The sequence below is a fragment of the Staurois parvus genome, unplaced genomic scaffold (assembly GCF_062004578.1).
Source record: "Staurois parvus isolate SC_StPar_1 unplaced genomic scaffold, SC_StPar_1.0 ptg000077l, whole genome shotgun sequence".
In the NCBI taxonomy this organism is placed as follows: Eukaryota; Metazoa; Chordata; class Amphibia; order Anura; family Ranidae; genus Staurois; species Staurois parvus.
This window is the reverse complement of record NW_028317873.1, coordinates 3,611,330-3,637,500: the sequence shown is the minus strand read 5'-3', so window position 1 is coordinate 3,637,500 and position 26,171 is coordinate 3,611,330. Positions and strand designations below refer to the sequence as shown.

At 40.2% G+C, this 26,171-nt stretch overlaps 1 protein-coding gene across 1 annotated transcript in view; it reads left to right on the top strand.

Annotated features, from left to right (window-relative positions):
• Positions 1–26,171, top strand: part of NR4A3 (nuclear receptor subfamily 4 group A member 3) — a 97,846-nt gene that overhangs the window by 9,605 nt on the left and 62,070 nt on the right. The window contains exon 3 of the mRNA XM_089669460.1: positions 18,068–18,915. Coding sequence (XP_089525586.1) covers positions 18,070–18,915 — 846 coding nt within the window. The 5' untranslated portion in view covers positions 18,068–18,069. The remainder of the gene's footprint in view (positions 1–18,067; positions 18,916–26,171) is intronic.

The following is a 26,171-nucleotide window of genomic DNA, read 5'->3' as shown; positions in this document are numbered from 1 at the left end:
TGTTTGCTCCATGGAAGGATGAATAAATTATTTGCAGTATTAACAGCGGTGGAGTTGGAACCTGCTTAATGCTAATGCTACAGTCATCACTCTCTAAAGCAGCCTTTTTAAATCAGGGTGCCCAGTCACCCAGGGGTGCCTTGAGGTTTCTTCAGGGGTGCCTTGGAAAAATGTCTACAAATTGCCCAAAATTTGTATACAAGCCAGCGTGTGGAACAAGCCTGCCTTTTAGTTACACAAAGCCACAATTTTTCATTGTGCACTTTTACAACCTTCTAGCTTCCGGCTTCCTGACAACCAATTACATCATCAGTTGATAAGGAGGATGTCGGTTGCCTGCGCAGCATCCTAGTTTGACCCTCCCCTGCCCCTTTCATTCAGTGCTGAGGTCACATTAGCTCAGTGATGGAGAAAAATGGAGGAACAAGAAAAACATTGGCATATTAGTCAGTACCAGTGTGCAAAAGTGTATTTGCGTAGGAAAAATAAATCACCTCTGACGTTGGGTGTCCTACGTTTGTAGATGTTGCTGCGTTATATAAAACTATTTGGAATAGTTTTTTACATTTTAGAATGGGGTGCCTCAAGACTGACAATAATTTTAAAGGGTGCCTTGGGACTGTCCATAATTTTAGAGGGTTCCTTGACATTGTCCATAATTTTAAAGGGTGCCTTGACTAAAAAAAGGTTGACAAACACTGATCTAAATTTCCAGACATTTAAACAAGCAGGATTTAAAATAGTTATAATTTGTTGTTAAGCATTGCAGCTATCCACTTGGTCTCCGTGCACATTAAATAAAGTGTAAAAAGATTCCAGACATAATTTAGACAGTTCCTTCTTGGGTACTACTGAACACAAAGTGCTCAATGAAAATGGTCTCATAATTTTAGATATTCCTTGGTCCAGCCATTAATGATTATGACAGCAATGCATTTTACCCCAAGGGATGGGCCTTCATTATGGTGTGTGGGTATCCTGTGGACAGTTATCCCTTCCTTATGCACTTATAATCCCTTTTCTATATAGCAATAGAATAATTAGCAGCAATTTAACCCAATGTAACTTTCTCATAATATAGAAGCTGAATTTGCAATAATAAATGGAAAATATGTATCTAACATAAAAAAACAGGTTGATAGCAAAATTTAATAGGCACTATAAAAGCAATCACCTCAAAACCTTTACATTAAATATAATAAATATCAAAATAATTTGTTGATAAAGTGAATGCTCAAAGTAGGCATCTTTGACCCCCTTATTATACCATAAATAGACCTTTTGTATATATTTTCTATTTATATATATATTAAATGTGCAGTAGCATTATAGTGCTGATAGGCTTGTTTAATTAATATAATTGTATCAATATTATAAAGTGCTATGATCAGTCCTGCCCATGTAACAGTGTATCATACAAACACATTTACAGTAGATATATTGTTTAGTTGTACTGTATTGTGGGCTCAGTTAGTTGCACTTGGGGCAAATGTTTTCAGTCTTCTCACTGGCAACGAATCGATATACTGCTACCCCATTAGGAGAAGCCTCATAACACCATGCAGAATTGGCAGTGGATGTTTTTATTTTCCAACAAATTAAAACTAGCTACAAGTTCTTTCTTTGTTATTACATTATATTGTTTCTTGTTACAAGGTCATATTATTTTAAAAAAGAAATGAATGAAAGCATTTTTTTATAATTTTTTTTTTTTCAATATTAGTAAAGGACTAAGTTTAATTTACATATTTATACACGGAGCAATGTACTCTGCTAAACACACCACAATTGCTCTCATCCTTCCAGTGTGAACCATGTGTAGTTACCATCCTAACAACTGAGACGTCTACCTCCTTTTTTTTCTGTTGTCATGAGATCACAGATGAACTGTAATAAAGGTTGATTGTTAGTACCCACAGTTTTTGAATCACTATTCTCGATTCTTTTAAAACCTACAGTTTAAATTCAGTCTGTTCACACAATCCTCTAACACCTACTTTTTTCTCTAAGCAGAGGGATTCCAAAAGTCATGCTGGCCATGCATATTTGTAGTGGTTTACCATGTATATAAATATACATTTTTGTTAAGATCAAGCTTTTTTTATTTAAAATTAATATTTTCTTTACATGGTGCATGGAAACTGATTTTGTAATGAACAACCTGCACATTTGGATTCAAATTTGATATTAACCAATTTCTAGTTTGAATAAGAATTATATATATATATATATATATATATATATAAATTCTGCGCTCAGGTGCAACAATGAGTAGTAGCAGCTATCATCAAGAGTAATGATACAAACTCTAAAAGATAAATGTAAATAAAACTGTGCAATCTCATACAAACAAATATAATGCAAATAAAAAGTTCCCATGAAAAGTCCACCATAAAAAGTGCAAGTTCAGTGACGTCCTCATGGAGAAAAGGTATCTTCCAAATCAATGTGAATCAAGGCAAAAAGAACTAGACGCTTCCACCAATCCACCACTGTGCATATGATTGGACCCTTACCAAATGATATGACCACCGGCTTAAGGTATGGTCATAAAGGCTTCAAATCAAACCACACTTGGGATATGTATATCTTGAATAACAAAGTTCCTCCTGACGTAGGATATCAAGGATATCAATAAAGGTAAATAGAAACACCAGGGACTCTCATAGTGTAGTAGGTAAAGAACTTCACAATTTATTAAAGATTAAAACTACTCACAAGAGTATATAAAAGCCAAGCTGTGATCATACAGTCTTCACAATATTTTTCTCCTCCGCTCGTGTTGTGCAAAACTCCACTTCTGGGTCTTGATCAGCGTAACCATATCACATCCCGTGGCACTGCCAGATGCATTTCATCAGATCTGACATCATCAGGGGGAGTGGCCTAACAGGAGTGACACCTTACTTAACTTATATAGAGACCAAAAGGGCGGAAGAACAAAACAACAGACACCTGCCCCAAACAGGCGAAACAAGAGCAGCAATCAAATGACTATCAAGAACTATAAAAAAAGACTTCCTCCATTTAAGGTCTGAAGTAAAGAAGTGACCTTAGCGCAAATTGCAAATTACACATTTCACAATTTTATACACAAAACCCTTATAGAGAAAATGCTACAGCACGAGCGGAAGATGATTAAAATAATTAACAATAAAAATGAGTATAATAAAAATAAATATTAATATAATACAAATAAGGTCAAAAACAAAAAAAAACATAATTATCTTTGAACAAAAGGGGAGGAAGAGGGAGCTCCCATACATAAATGAAATATCAACTGTTGTTAATAAAATAGTTGATGTCCCAATCCACATTCAACCCATGGGTTTATAAGTCTTAAGGTCATATATCCAACGTGTTTCTATTCTTGATATCTCCCTCCTAATAGAGCTCCCCCTCCAGTGAGGAAGATATCTGTCAATAGTCATAAATAATGTACCAGACAATTTTTATCATGATAACATGCATAGTATCTAGACATATAGGGGTTTATTTACTAAAGCTGGAGAGTCCAAAATCAGACTCCCTTCTGCATAGAAACCAATCAGCTTCCAGGTTTCATTGCCAAAGCTTCATTGAACAAGCTGAGGTTAGAAGCTGATTGGTTTCTATGCAGAAGGGAGTCTGATTTTGGACTCTCCAGCTTTAGTAAATCCCATAGTGTTCTCGAAACCTTCGTTTAATATTTGTGACTTGTTCATTGAGACGCACTTGCAATTTGCGGACATTGCGTCCCACATATTGCATGCTGATTGGACACCGAATAACATACACCACATTCTTGGAAGAAAAGGTTAAAAAAGAAGTAAGATCATACTGTTTCTTGGTAACACTGGAGCTAAAGGACACTATTTCCCTACCCTTTCTCCTATTCTCCTGACATATAATGCATTTATGACAGGGCTAAAAACCCACTAAAGATAAAAAAACGGGTCTAGAAGGAGGGTCTAACACATTCCGTGCGATTTTATCCCACAAAGATGGTAATTCCCTATATAGTATATGACATTAGGATGTTCAGGAACTACTGTGTTTAAAATGGGATCATTCCTGAGCACAGACCAATGTTTCCTCAAAATATTAAACGTTTTGAGGACACTATTTATCTAGACTCTATGCATGTTATGGTAAAAAATTGGCTGGTACATTATTTTTGATTGTAAACAGATATCTTCCTCACTGGAGGGGGAGTTCTATTAGGAGGGAAATATCAAGACTAGAAACACGTTGGATATATGATGTATGACCTTAAGACTTATAAACCCCATGTGCTGAATGTGGATTGGGGCATCAACTGTTTTATTACCTACTACACTATGAGAGTGTTTCTATTTACCTTTATTGATATCCTTGAGATGCTACATCGGGAGGAACTTTGTTATTCTAGACATACATATCCCAAGCATGGATTGATTTGAAGCCTTTATGACCATACCTTAAACAGTGGTCATATCATTTGGTAAGGGTTCAATCATATGCACAGTGGTGGATTGATGGAAGCGTCTAGTTCTTTTTGCCTTGATTCACATTGATTTGGGAGACTCCTCTTCTTTTCTCCGTGAGGACAGCACTAAATTTGCACTTTTTATGGTGGACTTTTCATGGGAATTTTTTATTTGCATTATATTTGTTTCTATATGAGATTGCACAATTTTATATTATTAATTATTTCTTAATTATAGGCGATGCACTTTTATTTACATGAATAAGAATTTTTCCTAAGATAAAAAAAAAATCTTAAACCACTCATATTGTTAGGTTATGTGCACTTCCTGATCCTCCATATTGTGAACTTTTTTAAGTCATTGTTATCTACTACCAGGGGCGGACTGACAACTCATGGGGCCCTCGGGCAATAGGGGATCATGGGGCCCCTGTGTCCTTGCCCAAACTCAAAAAAGCCTACGAAAAAGGTACCAGGGGCATCTCATGGGGCCCCCTACTGACCCCGGGCCCTCGGGCAGTGCCCGAGTTTACAAATGGTCAATCCGCCCCTGTCTACTACACTTCAACTTAGTAGTGTAAATCTCTACTGCTGGATGGAGTGGCATTGTTTGTAAGGGTAAGTTTGGACCCAAAACATTTCGTCATTTCTAGATATGCTTTGTTCTTTAACTCCAATCAAAAGCTATGGATCATTCCAAACAATGCATCAATATGTAAAAATTAAAATAGCCATTCACTTTACATATTTATTACTGGTCTTTGTATCTTGCCTCAAGTTCTACTTTAATTTAATCTCATTTTTATTTCCATATTAGTAAAGGACTAAGTTTAATTTCCATATTTTATACATGGAGTAATGTCCATTGCTAAACACACCACAATTGCTCTCATCCTTCTAGTGTGAACCATGTGTAGCTACCATCCTAACAATGAATGGGGCTTTTTAGGCTGTGCTGTTTCACATGGTGGCTCCATACCATTTGTTGCCTCTGAATACGTCTCATATGCTCATGCTGCTGTTCTAGTAAATACAGCAGATTCGAGAAACTGTTACCAACCACTAGTGGTCCACTTAATTTATATTAAGTCATCTTACTACTTAGAATGATTATGACATGTTTTTGACAAGTATAAGAGGATACCAGGAATGGGCACAATGATCATGACAAAAGTAATTGTGCTGCAAAATTACTGATTTGCAGTTTGAGTTGCTTAGATAAAATTGACTTAAAAAACTATAAACTCCTTTTTCTTTATTTAGAGAGTGTGATGTCTTTGGTGTTTGTGGGATAGTTTAGTTTATTTCATTTTGCTTATTTTCATTAATTATGAGAATACTTAATATAAAAAAAAAGCTTGCTCAAAGATTTATGATGAAAACATGTCTGAGAGCAAACAGTCAGAACATTTAATTATGCAGAACATAATTAAAATAGTGGTTTGTGAAGCAAAAAAATCAATGAAATCCTAAAATTGAAGGTCACCAGTGGAAGATTTAGAGATATATACTAAAGGAGCAATGGAATAAAAATGTTTAGAAACACCATGCCATAGAATGAGAATATTCACAAAATACATTTTGAGGATATAAATCAAAGTTCCAAATAGAGCAGAGCTGTAGAGAGAGCAAATTAAGAATAATATGTTCTGACTATCTTTGCAAAAGTTTCCTAACAAGGCAAGTTACCTGATTGTTTCATTATATAGAGAATCCGACGCTTCTGTATATTCATTGACGTTAGATTAGATTAAAAATAGAAATGCAGTGGAAAACTTGGTGTAATGGATGAAGTCAAGCAGGAACAATTTCAGAGATGTTCCATAAGTATGTTCATAAATACAGATGCCATAAAAATAAATATCCTCCTTTAGAAAGATCAAGGTTCTAAAAAGCTAAAAATAAAGCAACAATGAGTGAGTGAATAGAAAAAAAACTGGAAAAGCCGTATTCAAATTATCATATCAAAAGACGAGGAAAGTGCCTGCACATGGAGTGAAAGGAGATTAGGAAGTAGTGAGGAAACAGTAGGGTTGATTTACGAAAACCGGAGAGTACAAAATCTGGTGCAGCTGTGCATGGTAGCCAATCAGCTTCTAACTTCAGTTTGTTCAGTAAAGTTTTGAGAATAAAACCTGGAAGCTGATTGGTTTTGTGTAGAGGTGCACAAGATTTTACACGCTCCAGTTTTAGTAAATCAACCCTAGTGAGTCATGGAAATCAATAATAATAAGGTAAATGTGATATGGGCAACTACCAGAAGACGCAGCAACGCAGTAATACAAGGCGAATGAGGACCCTACATGGGTCAAACAGTAGTATATTTGTTTGTAGTTCCTGACCACGTGATATTTCCCTTTGTTTACTGTTACAATTTTACTTGGGGTTAAAATTGATCAGCCAGGTTGGATTTTCCTGATCAAGCACTAGTGCTTTTTCCCAAGATAAGTCAGATGTGTTTGCACAATGTATGCCTAGATCATGTCCTCATTACCTTATACAAAATCTGTATTTTACACATCTAGCCTGAGCTTTGTCCTGATTGCACTCTGCTTGAAAAAGCTGACATGAATGTGCCAGTGCAGAGCAATATCTCCTATAGATCTGCATTGCTATCACAGATACATGAACTAATAGTCCTTATCGTACCATTAATGAGCCCAGTTCAACCGAATGCCCATGCAGGAGACATACAGTAGGTGGAAGTAATGACAACTTCATGAAGAAGCAACATACTACCAGGGGCGGACTGACCATGTGGAAACTCGGGCAGTGCCCAAGGGCCCGGGGTCAGTAGGGGGCCCCATGAGATGCCCCTGGTACCTTTTTCATAGGCTTTTTTGAGTTTGGGCAAGGACGCAGGGGCCCCATGATCCCCTATTGCCCGGGGGCCCCATGAGTTGTCAGTCCACCCCTGCATACTACATGAACATGCATAATACACTATATAGTGGCCACATAGCTATATAGGATCCCCTTCTCGCAGTGATAGTATGTTCCTTGGAATATAATATTGGAAGAAGAGCATGGTCACATGACCTGTCAAAGTCATGGGACCAGCCTCCCCTCCAATCACAAAGTTCTCTCTACTGACTTAAGCATAGAGAACTCTGTGATGCACGCAGGCTCCACAGCAATTTTATGAATGGGCTGCAAAATGCAAGCTGTGGTGGAAAGTATAAGAGAACGTGCAAATTGTAGAAGAGAACAAGAGGATCTCAGTTATTAATTCGAATTAGAAAAAAAATCAAACAGATTTCCCCATCTACACAAGCGAGATGGATGGAGGAATCCTCCGTGCTGTGCTATTGTATTCTGACAGTGGTCCTTAAAGTGTTACTAAACCCACAACAGTACAATCAGTCTCTGTATGCAGTAAAGCATGCTTGTTATACTCATTGTGGAACCTAAGGGGTTAATCCTCTGCATTGTGTAAAAAGGCTGTTTGATCCTTTCTTCTCTGCCCCTCCTCTTGTTGAAATGATACACACTGAATCCGTAGTCACATGCGCATGCTCAGTTTGGTGTGTATTGCTAGAGAGGCTTTTTTGTTTTTCTTGGGAGGATGCATGTGATCAACACAGGGCCAAGCAGCACTGTCCAGACAGAGGGTCAGGTCTTTCACATCCTCCTAGAGCAGAAAGAAAACTCCTCCTACAATCTTTAACCAGTGACATAAAAATAGGGTGTGCAGCGCTATATAAATAAAACACACTGTCTAAAGTATGACAAAATATGCCAGAAATGGAAAAATCCCATAAACTGGATGTTAAACAGTCCAAGGTAATATAATATCAGTCCAAAAAGGTATATTCCAGTGATGGAGTATAAACGACTTCAATCCAAATGGGTATATTTCAGCATCCTAACATGAAGGTGTAGAAAAATTGCCCACTCACCGGAAGTGCAATTTAATGTGCACATAGAAATTCCATGAAGCCGGAGGTCCCATGAAGGTATAGCCTGATGATAAAGGTGCCCTCTGGTGATGGATAGGGTGACGGCTGCCAGAAAAGTTGATCTGGACCAATTTCCCAAATTGTCCTGCCTGGGTGGACTCCTAGAATGCTGGGCTGAGATGTGGAGGCTCAGTGCCAGGTAGTAGAGATGAGAACGCTCATAGTGTAGTATTATAAAAAGTATTTATTGAGTATATATCATTAAGATAAAACAGTAAACGTACAGGGTTAGAGTACCTATACAGGTATAGTGTAAATGAGCTCTTTAAATACACTGACCAGTGAATATAAATGATGGCCACCGGACCTCCTGATCCGGTGGCTTAACGTCAAGGCGTGCAGAGGCTCCTCCTAGACGCGCTTCGTGTAATAACACGTCTCCTGTAGGGGTGATGCCATGCATGCCTGACGTCTCCTTACTGCTATTTGTAGCCTAAAATTGCGCCAAAAAGTGTCCTGGCGCCGTTCTGCCGTTTTTCGGCCTATTGCGCATGCGCGGGTGCCATTTTGTCGGCTATTTGGCCTCGTGCACATGCGCGGGCGCCATATTACCGGTGATATTGTGAACATCTAAAAATGGTCGGCGCGCGGTACACTGCGCATGCGCGAGAGTTCCGGCGGCCATTTTCTTGGTTTGAAAGCTTGCTGCCGACGTTCAACTGCGCATGCGCGAGCCGAACGATCGCAGCTAAAGCTAAAGAACAGTCTGGGTGGTATCATACTGAGCTGATGGCCAGTATGTATCACTCCTAGCAAATGGACAATGCCAGGATCACTGTAGTGATGGATACAAACCCCTAGCAGGTGTACCAATATGAAAGGCTTTGTGGTTCCTTTTTGTGCATCAGCAGCTTTTTATTGGTGCGCTCGCTAAACTCACACATTTATTAATCTTTAACCAGTGCTCTGCTGAAGTCACAAGACTGCTCTAACTGCTGATAAGAAAAGGTATTTAGCAGTTTATATTTACTAAAATAATTTCATGTCCATGTTGTGTGTACTGTGGGAGACCAGATATAATGAATGCAGGGTCCTGGGTTTACTAACACTTTAAGGTATATGTTTACCAGAACACTAAAATTTCTTAAATTCTGTAACGTGGTAATGTAATTGTAAATGTAATTCTCAAGCATTTTGAGTCTACAGCTTTCATTAAAGTAATTCTAGGAGATATGGCATTAAGGTTCTGTTGAGACATTCCCAGATATAAGGTGAAAACCAGGGGCGGACTGACCATTCGGGCATTTGGTCATTGCCTGAGGGCCCGGGGTCAGTAGGGGACCCGGTGAGAGGGTCACTGGGCACAATTCACCACATCCGAGTATGCAGTAGGATATCGCATAGCATTTTTTTAAAAAACCATTTGAATTCACCAAAAAACACTACTAAAATTCCACGAGTTATTTTATCAAGTCATGCGGTATTTTAGTAGTGAAAAACATGTGTTAATGTTTCAGCTGTCAGCAGTGTTCCTGGCTGACAGCTGAACGTAAAAGAAAGAATTGCCGGCAATTGAAAAAATATTTTTAAAAATGGCGTGGGGTCCCCCCTCCATCCATACCAAGCCCTTTGGGTCTGGTATGGATTTTGAAAATACTAGACCCTTATCCGAGCATGCAGCCCGGTAGGTCAGGAAAGGGGGGGACAAGCGAGCACCCCCCCCCCTCCTGAACCATACCAGGCCACATGCCCTCAACATGGGGGGGTGCTTAGGGAGGGCTCCCCTGTGTCTCCGCCTACACTAAAGCCACACAACACCCCGCCTACATATTGCAGCTCAGCTGCATAGAAAGGGCATTAAAAATAATTAAAAAAATAATAAAACAATGTTGTAGGGTCCCCCCTCCATTCATACCAAGCCCTTCGGGTTTGGTATGGGTTTTGAGGGAAACCCCCATGCCAAAATTAAGAAAAAAATGGCTTGGGGTCCCCCCCCAGGATCCATTCCAGACTCTTATCCAAGCCTGCAGCCTGACAGGTTAGGAAATGGGGGGGGGGGGGCGAGCGAGTTCCCCTCCCTGAACAATACCAGGCCATATGCCCTCAATATGGGGGGGTGCCTTGGGGGGTCTTGACCTATGACATGCAGCCATCATTAGAGTGAATATACAGTATGTAGACAGAAGGTGGCTGCAAAAAGCTTAAAGTGGTTGTAAAGGCAGAAGGTTTATTTATCCTACTGCATTGTATGACGTATGGTAAAAAAAACCTTCTGCGTGCAGCTTTCCCCGCAGCCCCTCCTAAATTCAAACCTAAGCCTGATCTCGATCCAACGATGCGCACGAGAGCTGAGTCTCTCTTGGCTCTTGCTCCTCATTGGCTCAGATACAGCAGCAGGAACCATTGGCTCCTGCTGCTGTCAATCAGAGCCTGTAATGAGGGAGGAGGGTCGTGGTTGAGCCATACCGTGTGTTTCCTATGGACACACAGAGCAGGGCCATGGTGGGCAGTTAGCAGGGGGAGGAAGATCGGGGCTGCTCTGTGCAAAACAATTGTGCAAAGCAGATAAGTATAACATGTTTGTTATTTAAAGTGTTTGAAAAAAAAAAACTGGTACCCCCCCCCCTCCCCCCAGCAGGATAAAGTCATAATGTGCTAGCATGCACTGCATACGAGCGTATTATGACAGATTTACCTGTGACACAGATCTCTCCAGCAGCAACCTGTCACTGCTGACAGGGAATCCATCATCACCTGGTCTTCTTTCTGGGTTCGTTGGCTCTGGCTGCTTGACTGGCCATGCCACGATGACGTCACTCCTGTGGCATACTGTTCATTGAGAGCGCAGTGCGTATCCGCTGGTGATGTCACCGGCTGCTTCACATGTACATAACTCCTAAATACAGCACATATTATAGGCTTACCTGTAGGTACAGAGCAAAAAAAAAAAAAGACAATCTTTACAATTACTTTAAGAAAATCAGCAGCATTGAACAAGAAAACAATGTAGCAAACAAAGAATTATGCAGTCAGGGTTTATATCAACTTTAACTAGAAATGTAGGGCCCACAATGCAGTGGTTTTGAGTTCTAAAGAAGAAAAATAGAACATTTTATAGGATTTTATCTTCATACACCGTATAATGTAATTGCCGAACATAAAAAAGAGATTGGGCCCTTTTCACACAGGCTGTCAGGAAGGTCATGTCAGTATGCTGAGCAGTGCAAATGTGTGAATATCCATACACAGGTGCAAGCTGGCTCCGGGCCACACATCAGAGGTTGCCACTTGTCACTCAAGAATGTGTGCAAGAATGTGCTCCTGCACCTGTTGCTAGTGCTGGTGTCAAATGGCCAGTAGTCAGTGCTGTCCAGTATACAACAATGCCTGATATCTGTGACTCTGACTACCCATTATCAACCTGACTTGCCTTGACCTGCTTCTGAAATCTGCCTGTGCTGATCACAGCTTGCCCCTGCTGTTCCTGACCTGGTCATTTGAGATGTGCACAAAATCAAATAAAAATCTGTTTAGTTTCGGATTCATTTGTTAATAGTTTAATTTCATCATATTCTTTAAGTTGTAACGATTCTATTTCAGAATTTGTTTCATATATTCAGATTCATTTCGTATATTTGTTATTTTCTAAATTGATTCAAAATTCGAATTTCAGAAGACAGCTATATTCTTTCTATTTTATTATATTCTATTCGAAATTCTAATTTCTAAAATTCTAATTTCAGAAGACGACTATATTCGTTCTATTTTATTCTATTTGAAATTCAAATTTTGGAACACAGCTGTTTTCATTCTATTCTTTTCGAATTTCGGAAGATGGCTATATTCTTTTTGTTTTGTTCTATTTATCCTATTCTGTTTTCAATTCTATTCTTTTCTATTCTGTTCTTTTATTTTCATTTCTGTTCTATTCTTTTATTTTCTACTCTGTTCTTTCATATTCTATTGTATTCCATTCCTTGATAATCTATTCAGTTCTATTCTGTTCTATTCTATTCTTTTATTTTCCATTCTATTCTGTTTTGTTTTATTCTATTTTATTCTTTTCTATTTTATTGTATTGTTTTCTTTTTATTAAAACAGCCTAAGTAGGAATCATCATTTTATTCCACTTGTTTCCATTTCAAATTCGAATACATTTTTTAATTCAAATTAATTTTCAATTTCAAATTCATTTGTTTTGTTATAATTTATTTCAGATTCATTGAAATTTGTTACAATTGTGATTGGAAATATGGATACATCCAAATTTCCAAATAATGAAAGTTTAGTCAAAATTTCAATTTTAACGAAACAAATTGCACATGTCTACTGGTCATCCACTACTGGCCTGAACTTCAACCATGCTTCTGCTTATTGTATTGTATGTTATTGTATGTTATTGTATCGGATCTGATCGCCAGATGCCCACCCGGCTTGCTTGACTTTGCACCAGTCTGAGTTTCGATGCCATGGCTACCAGCAGCCTGCAGTCTCTCTGATGATGCGTCTGCTTACACACCATTTTCAAGCCACATCCAATGCACCAGTCTATGACCTGTCAGTTGATCCTGTGGTTGACATTCAATAAATGAAAGAACAAAGAGAGGGCGCACAGGCCTAGTGCATTACCATAAAAAATGTTTAATAAGAAATAAAATAGGTGTTGTACTCACAAATGAGAATAAAGTCAAGGCACATCATAAACGAACAGCTGGGTCATAACCGCGCTGAGTAACAGTCCGCAAAGGGGAGTGTAGACATCCAATAGGCTGACGCGTTTCGAGGACTTGCCTCTTCCTCAGAGGAAGCGCGGTGTTGACCCAGCTGTTCTTTTATGATGTGCCTTGACTTTATTCTCATTTGTGAGTACAACACGTATTTTATTTCTTATTAAACATTTTTTATGGTAATGCACTAGGCCTGTGCGCCCCCTCTTTGTTCTTTCCTCATTCAGTATATTTGGATTCCCCCTGTCCATTTGAGGGCAGCAAGGTGTGCATGTTCCAGGCAGGGGCCATTTGGTAACTAGGGCACTGCCCGAGGGTCCGGGGTCAGTAGGGGGCCCCATGAGATGCCCCTGGTACCTTTTTCATAGGCTTTTTTGAGTTTGGGCAAGGACACGGGGGGCCCCATGATCCCCTATTGCCCGGGGGCCCCATGAGTTGTCAGTCCGCCCCTAATTCCAGGACATTCTTAATGTGGTTGCAGCCTGCATCGAGTCCATCCCCAAGCGCAGGAGCATTTGTGTTTGCTGGTTCATGGTTGACATTCATTGCTGTGGTGTTCCTGCTTGATATTCCTATGTCCACTTTACTGTCCATCATTTCCTGAAGTCAACTACACATCACTTACCAGTCTACCTGTACCAGCATCTGGAAAGAACTGTGAGGCACTTGTGCCACTCCATGCCCCTGTGCCACCTGTTCGGTTTCTCAGGGACCCTGTGCTGGAGGTGTTAGAGAGGCTGTCCTCATCTCCTCAGGCTCCTCCACCAAGTACATGACACAAGTTTTCTGATCAGGTCCACCTGTCAATTTTTCAGGCAGACTTGGTCGGAGGCTCCGTGCAAGTCTATGGGCAGGCAGATGAAAACAGGCACCTGTATGTTTACATACACTGACCTCTGAGTTCATCTAGGTGTAGAGAAAAAATGGAAAAGGACTGCATTTTTCCGCACCTAAACAAGATCAAAGGTAGGTTTGGCTTCCTCTGCTGGGCCCTACTAGACCATAGACTCCACTTCAGATTCAATGTGGACCTAAATGTGACAGATCAGAGCCTAGCCGCCTTCTGCTTTTTGGCTCAATCTTCTGGGCCCTACTACACCATAGACCCCTTTTCAGATTCTATGTGTCTCTCTTTAGACTCAAACGTTCTGTTATCATCTGGTGTGTAGACGAGCACCCCCTGATGTGACTGGGCGTTAGCATATATTGCAACTGAACCAGCTCTCTTTTTAAAAGTAATTTATGACTTTAACAGGTTGCCCATCATGCAGCTTGCTAGCTTTCGTGTTCAACTCTTTCTCTTTTTCTCTTTTCTTTTCTTTTTAAGTAAATGTCAGTTTCTGCCCATATGTCCTAACCTCATTTGAATTCTGCCTACTCTGACTCCTGCTGTGTTCCCTGACTGGTTTTGATACATTTGGTTACTTCTAGAAATGAGCTGTGCAATGCCACCTTACAAAACTTTTGTTCCGTTTTTATGTGGGGTACCCCCTTTTAATCTATAGTAGACCCTAAGCGAATATAAGGGTCTGGTATGGATATTGAGAGAAATCCCTTGCCCACTTGGTTTACAAATAGAATAAAGAGGCTGGGAAATGTCACATGGCGGCAATTAAATTTTTTTTTTTTGGAAATGTCACTTTTTCTTTAGTACATCCTACAGTTGCCCAATGCACGTGTGGGTTTAAGGTATCCCCAAAGCATGTTATTTAAAGGAATTGTTTATTTTTAATGTTACCCTTTAAGCCTTATTTTAAAAAAACTTGCTCCTGCTTTTTTTGCATTAGTACATGTCTCTCATGGCAGTGCCAGGCCACTCATTCTTCTTTTTTCCCTGAAACCTGCAAACTGACCATAAAAAAATAACAAAATTCAGCTCCTGTAGACTTCAATGGGGTTTGGGTGATATGTTTGGTATTCATAAAGAAAAAAAATCAGATCTGTTTGATAACTTTGATCTTTCGTGAATCTCTCTATTGCCTAAAATATTGTTTTCTTTCAAAAACTCTTCTATGTGATCTTTTAATAAGCTGTCTACTATGTTAAACTAACTAATCTGTAACAACTTGGACCCCATTTTAAATATAGGCACTACATTGGTCTTGCTCCAATCCAGTGGTACCATGCCAGTCATTAGAGAGTCATTAAAACTAGAAACAAAGGCTTTGAAATAACAGAGCTCACCTCTTTGAGGACACATGGGTGCAATCCATCTGGCACAGCTGCTTTATTCACCTTTATTGTGTCTATATGTTTTTGGACCATATCAGTTTTGAGCCATTGGGGCTCTTTTGTTAATATGTCAATATTATCCCCATTATGGGGTTGAGCTCCCGCATTTTCCTTTGTATACACAGGTCCGAAGAAGGTCTTTAATAAATTTGCCTTCTCTTCAGCCGCATTCACCAACGCTAAATTTTGTAAACGGCCTACATGCTCAGTCCTGACCCTTTTACGGTTAATATATTTCAAGAATTGAAAGCGATACTACAGTTTTTTTTTTTCTTAAATAAAAAATAATAATAAACATGTTATACTTACCTGCTCTGTGCAGTGGTTTTGCACAAAGCAGCCTTGATCCTCCTCTTCTCAGGTCCCCCGCCGGCGCTCCTGGCCCTTCCCTCCTGTCGGGTGCCCCCATAGCAAGCAGCTTGCTATGTTGGCACCCGAGCAGGCACGCTCCCGAGCCCCTGCATTTTGTGACCATTCAATGCCCCCCCCCCCCGCTGACATTCTTTGATTGACAGCAGCGGGAGCCAATGGCTCCCGCTGCTGTTTCAGAGACAGAGTCCTGGGACAGCCAATGCTCCTGTGCACATGGCTAGATTGGGATGGGGCTCAGGTTAGTATTAGGGGGGCTGCTACACACTGAAGGTTTTTTACTTTCATGCATAGAATTTATGAAGGTAAAAAACCTTGAACCTTTAGAACCACTTTAATATCTGAAACTTGTGTTAGACAGTGGTGCCAGTGGATTTGTCAAATTGCAAACAGAAAAATCTTTATGCCAGAACACGTTGTGCTTGTCAGCAAACTGGATATCTCTTTTTATCTTTTAAGTGTGGTTTTGCTAATAGTGGCTTGCTGTATCAAAAGTACCCTACTATAAAAGTGTGCATCAAGCATCTGTTTTATACCTATTTTTGCTAGATGTATACTGTAGCTTTGAATTTTCACAGTGTACTGTATTTTGCTCTTTTTTTTTTTTTAAGTCCTCACGCCATGTGGTTGATTTACTAAAACTGGAGAGTGCAAAATCTAGTGCAGCTGTGAAAGGTATCCAATCAGCTTCTATCTTCAACTTTGTCAAAATTAAGCTTTGACATAAAAATCTGGAAGTTGATTGGCTTCTATGCAGAGCTGCACTATATTTTGCGCTCTTCAGTTTTAGTAAATCAACCCCATATTTGTTAAGCTGTATTTTATGCATACCTCCACACAACATTATTATTATTATTATTATACAGTATTTATAAAGTGCCAATAGTTCGCTCAGCGCTGTACATTACAAAGGGGGACAGAACATGTGACAGAACAATACCAATACAATGCAAAACATGAGGGGATCGAGGGCCCTACTCTTTCGAGCTTACAATCTAGGACAGGAGGAGATAGCTGTGGGGGGTGGAGTGGTAGGAAGAGTGGAGGAGGTTGGCAAGTTAGCAGGGGGTGGGGTAGGCTTCCCTGAAGAGATGGGTTTTCAGGGTGCGCCTAAAGGAGAGGAGAGTAGGTGATAATCTGATGGGTTGGAGCAGGGAGTTCCAGAGGATGGGTGACACCCTGGAGAAGTCCTGGAGGCGGGCATGGGAGGAGGAGACCAGGGAACTCGAGAGAAGGAGGTCTTGTGAGGAGCGGAGTGTGCGTGCTGGGCGGTACTTGGATATTAGGTCAGTGATGTAGTTTGGGGCAGTATGGTGGACGGCTTTGTACGTCAGTGTTAGGATTTTGAATTTGATCCGTTGCGCAATCGGAAGCCAGTGGAGGGATTGGCAGAGGGGGTGGCGGAAAAGGAGCGGTTGGAAAGGTGAATGAGTCTGGCAGCCGTATTCAGGATCGACTGAAGTGGGGATAGCCAGCGGCGAGGCAGGCCAGTGAGGAGGGAGTTGCAGTAGTCGAGTCGTGATATGATGAGGGAGTGGATGAGCTGTTTAGTGGTTTCTGGAGTTAAGAATGCGCATATTTTGGCGATGTTGCGGAGGTGGAGTCTGCAACATAATTGTTTGGCATTGTTTTGAAACATACATGTGCACTGGCATGTAGAAAAACGCAGCTCGATAGACATGGTGAGAATAAGCCGTAAGGCTAACATAACTCAATCTGCCACAATATTACAGCCGTTGCATAGACATTTTTCATATAAAAGCAAGGAAATAAAGAGACAATTAAATGTGTGTCAAAGAAATAAAGTAACATATATTATGGATTTTTATTACCTTGCAGGACAACAATTTAAAGGGAAATTTGGTAATATTTAATGATATTGTTACAACTTAAGTTTTATGTCACCTTTTCACTGCATGTTCATAATCTTGCTCTAAATTCAAAATAGTAATGCAGAGTTCTTCATAATATTAGAAAGTGACACTCGCTTTGGAGCCATATGAACAAGAGACCTTTCTGTGACCATACAACTGTGTATCTTTTCTAAATAAAGCTGAACAGCAGGGGATCAAATTATACACTTTACAGTATTGATAAAAAGACTTGCTGTCAGCAGCCTCCAGAGCACAGCCCGGTGACTGTACATAGTAAATATGAACCATTCATAAGCAATATTTAATTCTTCCATAACAGAAGAAATACAATCAGTAAATAAATTATAAACACAAATAATATGTATTCCCTTTAAGATGTTGACATTGTCCTAGTATCAAAGTAAATCATTTTACCTCTCTGTAACATCATCTGTTTTTCTGAAGTATTTGTTACATGCCATAGTTTACATCTTTACAATACTAGTTTTTAGAATATTGTAATGTTTATTTCATTTACAGATATGCCCTGCATACAGTATAATCCCACGCCACCTGGTTCCACTTACATTACCCAGGTGTGTGGTCATGCCTCTGATTTCAATTCAGAAATGATGAGTTCTGCAAGTGCAAAATGTAACATGGACCTCAGAAGCTCGGAGATTACTGCTTCTGCAACTACATCCTTGCCAAGCTTTAGTACTTTTATTGAGGGGTATTCGGGAAGCTATGAATGTAAACCATCGTGCTTGTATCAAATACAAGCATCCGGACAAAGGCCACTGATAAAAATGGAAAATCCCAGTTTATCGAGCTACCAAGGTTCAGCTCCACCGCAAGCAGAAGATGCCCTGCCAAGCACTTCAGTGTATTTTAAAACATCTCCACCATCAACTCCAACTACACCAGGATATTCAACTCACAAATCACCACAGTGGGAAGACACGCATGCCTTGCCAGGTACTCATTCTTGCATGACTCCTAGTAACTTGATGGAGACTTCACATAGGACTCTTTCTCCACGTTTTCCAATTTTCCGCTTTAAGAATTCTCCTCCTCATACTCCACTGTATAACCCTCAGGTGTGCTATGAATCCACTCATAACATGCCAGCAGGCCTTCCAGGAAACTCAACACAAATATCCATGGAGTCCTTGTCATTTAATTTACCCATGGCAAAGGTGTCAAATCTTGTCTTTTCTCCTCTCGCAACTGGCCAAGCTATTAACATGGTAGGTGAGGGCAGTATTCCATCATCACCCAGCAGAAGCTCTTCAACTGGGGAGGGATCATGCGCAGTGTGTGGAGATAATGCAGCCTGTCAACACTATGGAGTTAGGACATGTGAGGGATGTAAAGGCTTCTTCAAGGTAAGATTTAGCAGATTGTAAAATCCTTTTTAATCCATGTCTGTATCAGGATACATTTGTGTAAATGTCCTTTAAACATTATGCTTACTAACCGTGTCATCATTAAAGGGATAATGTTTTGCAGTACTCCAGAAAATGGGAAAAATTATCTCTGAATTGAACCTATTCACAGACGGGTTGATTCCAACCCATTCCTACTCACTTACCAGACTCAATGATAAATAAGACTTCATTAAAAGATACATTTCAACTCGAATCGCAGCACAGTAGAGTACCACAACTAAACAATTAAAAAATGTGAAATAAAATGAAAAAATAAATGTGTGAATATCAGTGTATAATTATAACACCAAATGATCTCCAAAAGAAAGAAAAACAATGCATACTGCTGCTACCTTAGAGTTATTATTATTATACAGTATTTATATAGCGCCAAAGGGTATGCTCAGCGCTGTACAGTAGCAAGGGGCACATAACATGAGACATGACAGTAACAATACACTACACGAGGGGTGCGAGGGCCCTGCTCTTTCGAGCTTACAATCTAGGAGGGAGGGGAAGGTGGTACAGGAGGAGATGGCTGTGGGGGATGGAGTGGTGGGAGGAGTGGAGGAGGTTAGTTGTTAGGTGAGGTCGGGTGTTAGGTGAGGTTGGGGTAGGCTTCCCTGAAGAGGAGGGTTTTCAGGGTGCGCCTGAAGGTGAGGAGGGTAGGTGACAGTCTGATGGATTGGGGTAGGGAGTTCCAGAGGATGGGGGAAGTACTGGAGAAGTCCTGCAATTGGGCGTGGGAGGAGGAGACCAGGGAGCTAGAGAGCAGGAGGTCCTGTGAGGAGCGGAGGGCACGGGTAGGGTAGTATCTGGGTATCAGGTCAGTTATGTAGTTTGGGGCGGCATTGTGAATGGCCTTGTAGGTCAGGGTTAGCAGCTTGAACTTGATGCGTTGGGCAATCGGGAGCCAATGAAGGGATTGGCAGAGGGGGGAGGCAGATGTGGAGCGCTTGGTGAGGTGGATGAGTTTGGCCGCTGAGTTTAGGATCGACTGGAGTGGGGATAGCGTTCGTTTGGGTAGGCCAGTGAGAAGGGAGTTGCAATAGTCCAGGCGTGAGATGATGAGGGAGTGTACGAGTAGTTTGGTGGTGTCTTGGGTGAGGAATGTGCGTATCTTGGAGATGTTGCGGAGGTGGAGCCTGCAAGATCTAGATAGCAGAGTTGAATGATTATAATAAATCATCCAAAATACAAACAATGAACAAGCTCTACAGAAGTGCTAATAGATATACCATAACTCCCAGTGACATACCATATTAAAATTGACTTTCTAATAACACATGGAAAGTGCATAAACAATATAATAAGTATTGAATCAGTCCATATAGTGGTGTCTCAAAAGTTCATATCACCAATGCCGTCACCATGTGAATCCACAGAACTCTCAATGCAGTGTTACATTTATAGGTAAAGTTGATCCAGGGAATATTTGATTGCTTCTCGGGGGATCAGGAAGGACTTTTTTTCCCTGCAGGACCAAATTGCATCATGTGCTGGGGTTTTTTTTTCCTTCCTCTGGATCAACTGTAGGTATAGGACTATAGCTTTTTTTTTTTTTTTTTAACCTCCCTAGCGGTACGATTATTTCAGATTTATGGTGCTGAAAGCGGTACCATTATTTTGCATGGAAATATGTAGCTTTTTTATTGTAGGCTGTAATTTTTAGGAATAACTCACTGAAATCTGTCCGAACAAGAGTGTAGTAAACATCCCGGGTATGATAAAACTTGAAACACAAAATCATAAATTATAATTTAATAAATAATCATAAAAAATAATATAATAATAATAAATTTAATTCAATAATATAATCAAACCGAAAACACTGAAATTTGAAATAGAGCACCAAGTTCGCACATCGCTGAGCAAAGTCGCAAAATCGTTTTCAGTGTCTGATGACGAATTTCCCCCACGAATCATTATCACTCAATTCTGCAAGTGGTTCTGATTTACTATCGCTGTTCTCTAGCTGATCTAAAACCGCTTTTGACCTAAAGGGACACTTTTTGGATGCCATAGACGTTTCTCAGTTTCCAGGCAGAAAGAACAGTCAAAATGCAGGCAGGGCGCCGGACAAAGCACTCGGGACAAAATGTATGTGAAATGGGTTGAAACAGCAATGTTTTACTATTTGCAAATTTCCCGCCGCCGCCGGCGTCCGTACGTCCCGACGTCACAGGGACCAGAACACAGAAGCCGGGTGCCGGCATCGGCCGGAGGAGATGGCCGGGGACGCTGCAGGGGACACATCGCGGGAGCGAAGGACAAGGTAAGCTCTGCAGGGACTCCCTATGCAGCGCTGCATGGTAAGCCCGAGTGTAGCTCGGGGTTACCGCTTTTGGCACTACATTTTACCCCGAGCTACACTCGGGAATACCACTAGGGAGGTTAATGGTTGAACTGGATGGAATTTTGTCTTTTTTCAGCCAGACTAACTATGTAACTATGTAACGTGCATCCAGACTCTCCTCCAAGGCGCCTCATGCCCAGAACACACTTTCCCCGGATTCACTGACACTCACCAGACAAAATGGCTTATCTCATAAATGATAAGCCATAGTGCTTGCATTGCCATACACTTTGCTGTATCCCTGATCATTCTGTGTAACTTCCTGACAGCGGGTTGAGGCAACACGCACTGAATGGTAAGCTATATTAAATAGCAAATACTCCACAAAAGAAAGGAAAAGACCAATAGTGCAACTTCGATAAAAAACAGAAATTATTCCAACTCCAAGAACATTCTACTCACAAGCACATATTGTATATTAGCCTATTAATGGTCACACAGATGTCAGCGCGATTTACAAGTGTGCCGCATCAGCAGTGTCTCACCTGGTCCCCTCACTGATTGCGAGCAGTGTATCACTTCTGGCAGGGAATGTGAGGTCACACACTGACGCGTTTTGCCACCTGACATCTTTGAAGTCACACTCTTCCACAGTGCTAATGACAGTCACTTTCCATTAGCTGTAGGGTTTCCTCTTTTTAGACCATGGAAAGCCAAATAAGGGTGGGGAAGAGCTGCAATGCATGTAGTATGGTATGATTAACCACTTCCAGTCTGGACACTTTTACCCCCTTCCTGACCAGGGCAATTTTCAGCTTTCAGCACTATCACACTTTGAATGACAATTGCGCGGTCATGCAACACTGTACCCAAATGAATTTTTGACCATTTTTTTGAGACAGGTAAAGCTTTATTTTGGTGATATTTATTCACCGCTGGGATTTTTCTTTTTTTTTGCTATGTAAATGAAATGTCCAAAAATTTTGAAAAAAAGTGTTTTTTTTATAAAATTTTGCAAATAAATAATATTTCATCATAAATCTTGGCCAAAATGTATTCCGTTATCTTTTTAGTAAAAAAAAAAATCCAAATTAGTTTATAACCAAAAATTATAATTTTTAAACTTTTTTTTTACATTTTTATTTTTTATATTATTATTATTTATTTTTATTTTTTTTTTACATACTGTCACCCTAGCAGTACAGTGTCACCATGGTGACACTGTACTACTTGTGGGGGGTGAAGATTTATTTATTTTTTTTTACACTGATTGCTTTTACACCCATATAGAATGTAAAAGCAATCATTTCTCTTTCTCTCTGTCTGCATTCCTGCAGTCATTGAGAAGTACTGAGTGAGCTGTGATTGGTCACAGCTTGTCACATGGTACAAGGCTGTTGTGAATAGCCTTGTACCATGTGACCTTTGTGATCATTCACAGATTTCACAGGTAGTAAGCAATGATCTCACAAGTGACATCTTACTTACTACTTTGCATGTGATCACTGATTGGCCAATCAGTGATCACATGATCGGGACCTCGTACAGAGGTCCCATCCAACGATCGGTGTTTCACTGTGTCCGGAGGACACAGCGGGCACTGGATCGCGGTGCTGCGTGCTCCCAGGGAGCGCGCACAAGCAGGGTGCGGGGAGGCCGTTTATAAATGGCCACCCGACCCTGCACTGCCACCGTCTGGCGGTTTTATAGAAGTGCGGAAGTGGTTAAAAGTGGGCAAAGCCTATCTAAAATGTGTGTGACCCAATAGCTGTGGTTTATCATGTGTGATTTAGTGATAATGGGGAAATTTTTCCGTTCCCCTATGCAGGCTTTGCCTATTTAGTGTGTTCACTGCAGTAGCAGAGAAAGGCATTTGAGTTGTCTGTCAGGTTACAAGCAGACAGTTCACATCCTATACCCATATATACAGCAACTGGTCTATCCGTTTTGTTAAAGAATAAGTTCACCTTTGGAAACGTTACATGTCCCCCCCCTGTTTTTAGGGTGAAACATGTAACAGCTCCTGGAGCTGCTCCCTGATCCCCCCCCCCCCACTATTTGAAAAGAGCAGGACCATGCAGTGCTCCGCCCACATTGCTGTGTCATTCATTAAGTACTGACAGCCTTTGTGCTGTTGAGCGATCTAGGTAGTTCTTGTCATTGTGTAACTGTCTGCCCCTCCGCTTACACTGACAGTCTGCAAGGGGCCCTATATTGTACCCGCACTGATCTACTGATCATGGGTGTAATGCTTTCCAGACTCCTACAAAAAAAATAGTAAATGCACATTTTTTTTACCTGCAAAACAATACATTTTTTTTTTTAACGGTAAACTTATCCTATAATGTGGTGTATGCCACCCACAGCCATTTTTCCCTGAATGAATATGGTAGAAAAGCCTGTTTTTTATGAACATTATAATAACCATTTTTTATTTCCTCTGCCTGGGATCTAAATGAATGTAAATCCTCAGTCTGCTCTTTCAAAGGTGCAGGTTTTATTCAGTGATTTGTTCCTTTTGTAAAGACACTAAACTTATGTTTCTATTTAAAGGGATTTTTTTATTATTTTGTGAATTTCTTTTAACTTGGTGCAACAATGGCAAACTAACAAAATGAATCAAACAAAAAGGTTTTATACAAACAGTATTTAAAAAAAGCCAAGAGTTAATTATGTCAAATTAGGGTTAACTACTGGTAAAAAGTTCAATAGGAGTAGCTTTTGTTTATTTTTACAACACATGCAGGTTTCTTGAACTGATATTATATGCAAATTAAATGACAATTCTTTAATTTGTACACAACCAAAATGCTTAACAATATTATAACAAAGTATTTGAGAAGCTGTCAACCAGTGTTTGAGGGTTTTATTTATGCAGTCTGTGACAGAATTGCATTGTAACAACAAAGTTACAATGCTTTTATGCATGAAGCCTGCATTGATTGCATGCATTCTTCATTCATGCAGAAACAGCTATCGGTACAGCGGGTACAGTGAGGTCAACTGAGCACAGGGGAGTATAAGAAAGATAGAAAAATACTAAAAGGATAAAACTTGCTTGGCATTCATATAGTACAATACTTATGTAAAATAAATGATCTAAATTCAATGCTCAGTATTGACTACCTTCAAAGCGCACAGAAAACAGAATCACTGTTATATAAAAGGTCTAAAAGCACTGTCAGTCACCCTTAGGAACCAGAATCTCTACTTCAAAGAAAGGTGCACTCCAAGACTTCAGGTTTCCTACTTATCAAAACTAAACCTTCTCTCACTCCGATTAAGGTGGCCTTGTACGTAGTGACTTTACTTTACTTACTCTATGTATAAAGGGGTATGAGTAGTTTTTTACCTGCTGGACTATTCAGTTATAAGTTGTTTTTAAAAAAATACCCTTATCAACTTTTTTTGTGTGCTTTCCTGTTTATTGATATTTATCTTATAAAGTACTTACATAAGGATCCAAAAGTATTTTCAATGTGATAACTTTGCTAGTATAGGCTGGGAACAGGGGTGGATTGACCATTTGGAAACTCTGGCACTGCCCGATGGCCTGGGGTCAGTAGGGGGCCCCATGAGATGCCCCTGGTACCTTTTTCATAGGCTTTTTTGAGTTTGGGCAAGGACACAGGGGCCCCATAATCCCCTATTGCCCAGGGACCCCATGAGTTGTCAGTCCACCCCTGGCTGGGAATGATCTAACAATGCTGAGTCTGATGGTGTGTATTAAGATACATATGAATGGATGGCAGTCAGACTAGTAGGTAGCAAGCAAAGGAAAGAGGGGAAGGCCTCAATATTTAGATTAATAAGTCCAATCAAATTTAAGAGGGGTGTGGAATGTCAATTGGCGAATCATTGTTTAGAACAGTGGTTCTCAACCTGTGGGTCGCGACCCCTTTGGGGGTCGAATGACCCTTTCACAGGGGTCCCCTAAGACCATCAGAAAACACATATTTCCGATGTGTAAAGAGCAGCTACTGTGTAGAAGGCAGCTGCTGTGTTGAAAGCAGCTACTCTGTTAAAAGCAGCTACTGTGTTGAAAGCAGCAGTATTGGAGGTAAAACGACACTCATGAATTATAATTACTGGGTAAATAATTTTATGGTTGGGGGTCACCACAATGTGAGGAACTGTATTAAAGGGTCACGGCATTAGGACGGTTGAGAACCACTGGTTTAGAACATACCATTGATATATCATATATAATTTATATTAAAAGCATTGCAATCTAGATTGTTGAGTTTTTACTAGCAAATTTGAGTGAAAGATTCCCAAATGTTGAAGAAATTTTTAAGCCATAGTTGTCTATGCAAGGAGGCCCCCACCCATTCCATGCGAGAAACGTAGGACAATATATCTATTAATAAAGAGATAGTAGGGGGTTCTGAGTAAATCCACTTATGTAAAATAGTTTTAATGCCACAAGGGATATGATGGTAAAGAGTTGCTTGAGGTTTTAGCACCTGGAAAATTGACTAGGTCAAAAAGTGCCCATTCTGGCATTAGAGGCAGGTAGTTTACTAAGCACGTAGTAGTATAATGCACTATGGAGTTCCAGAAACGTTTAATCCTAGGGTACGACCAAAAAACCTGGAACAGGTTCGCATCTAATTGTCCACATTTTAAGCAGTGAAAAGAGGAACTTAGGCCCATACGGTAGGAACGATGCGGAGATATATAAGAATGATGGATAAGTCAAAGCATCATTTTGCGGTACATTGTGGGTTTGGTCGTGCCCCAAGACAAATGCAGTCATTTTAGAAGAGAATCAACTGAAAGCTGGGGGAAATTCGTTGTCCATTTGTTAAGACAACTGGTGAAGTGGAATGTTCCAGTGGCGGTCTGAAAAAATTGTATAGAATGGAAATAGCTTTTTTTTACCTGGGTTAGGATGTCCCAGAAGTGTATCCAAAGA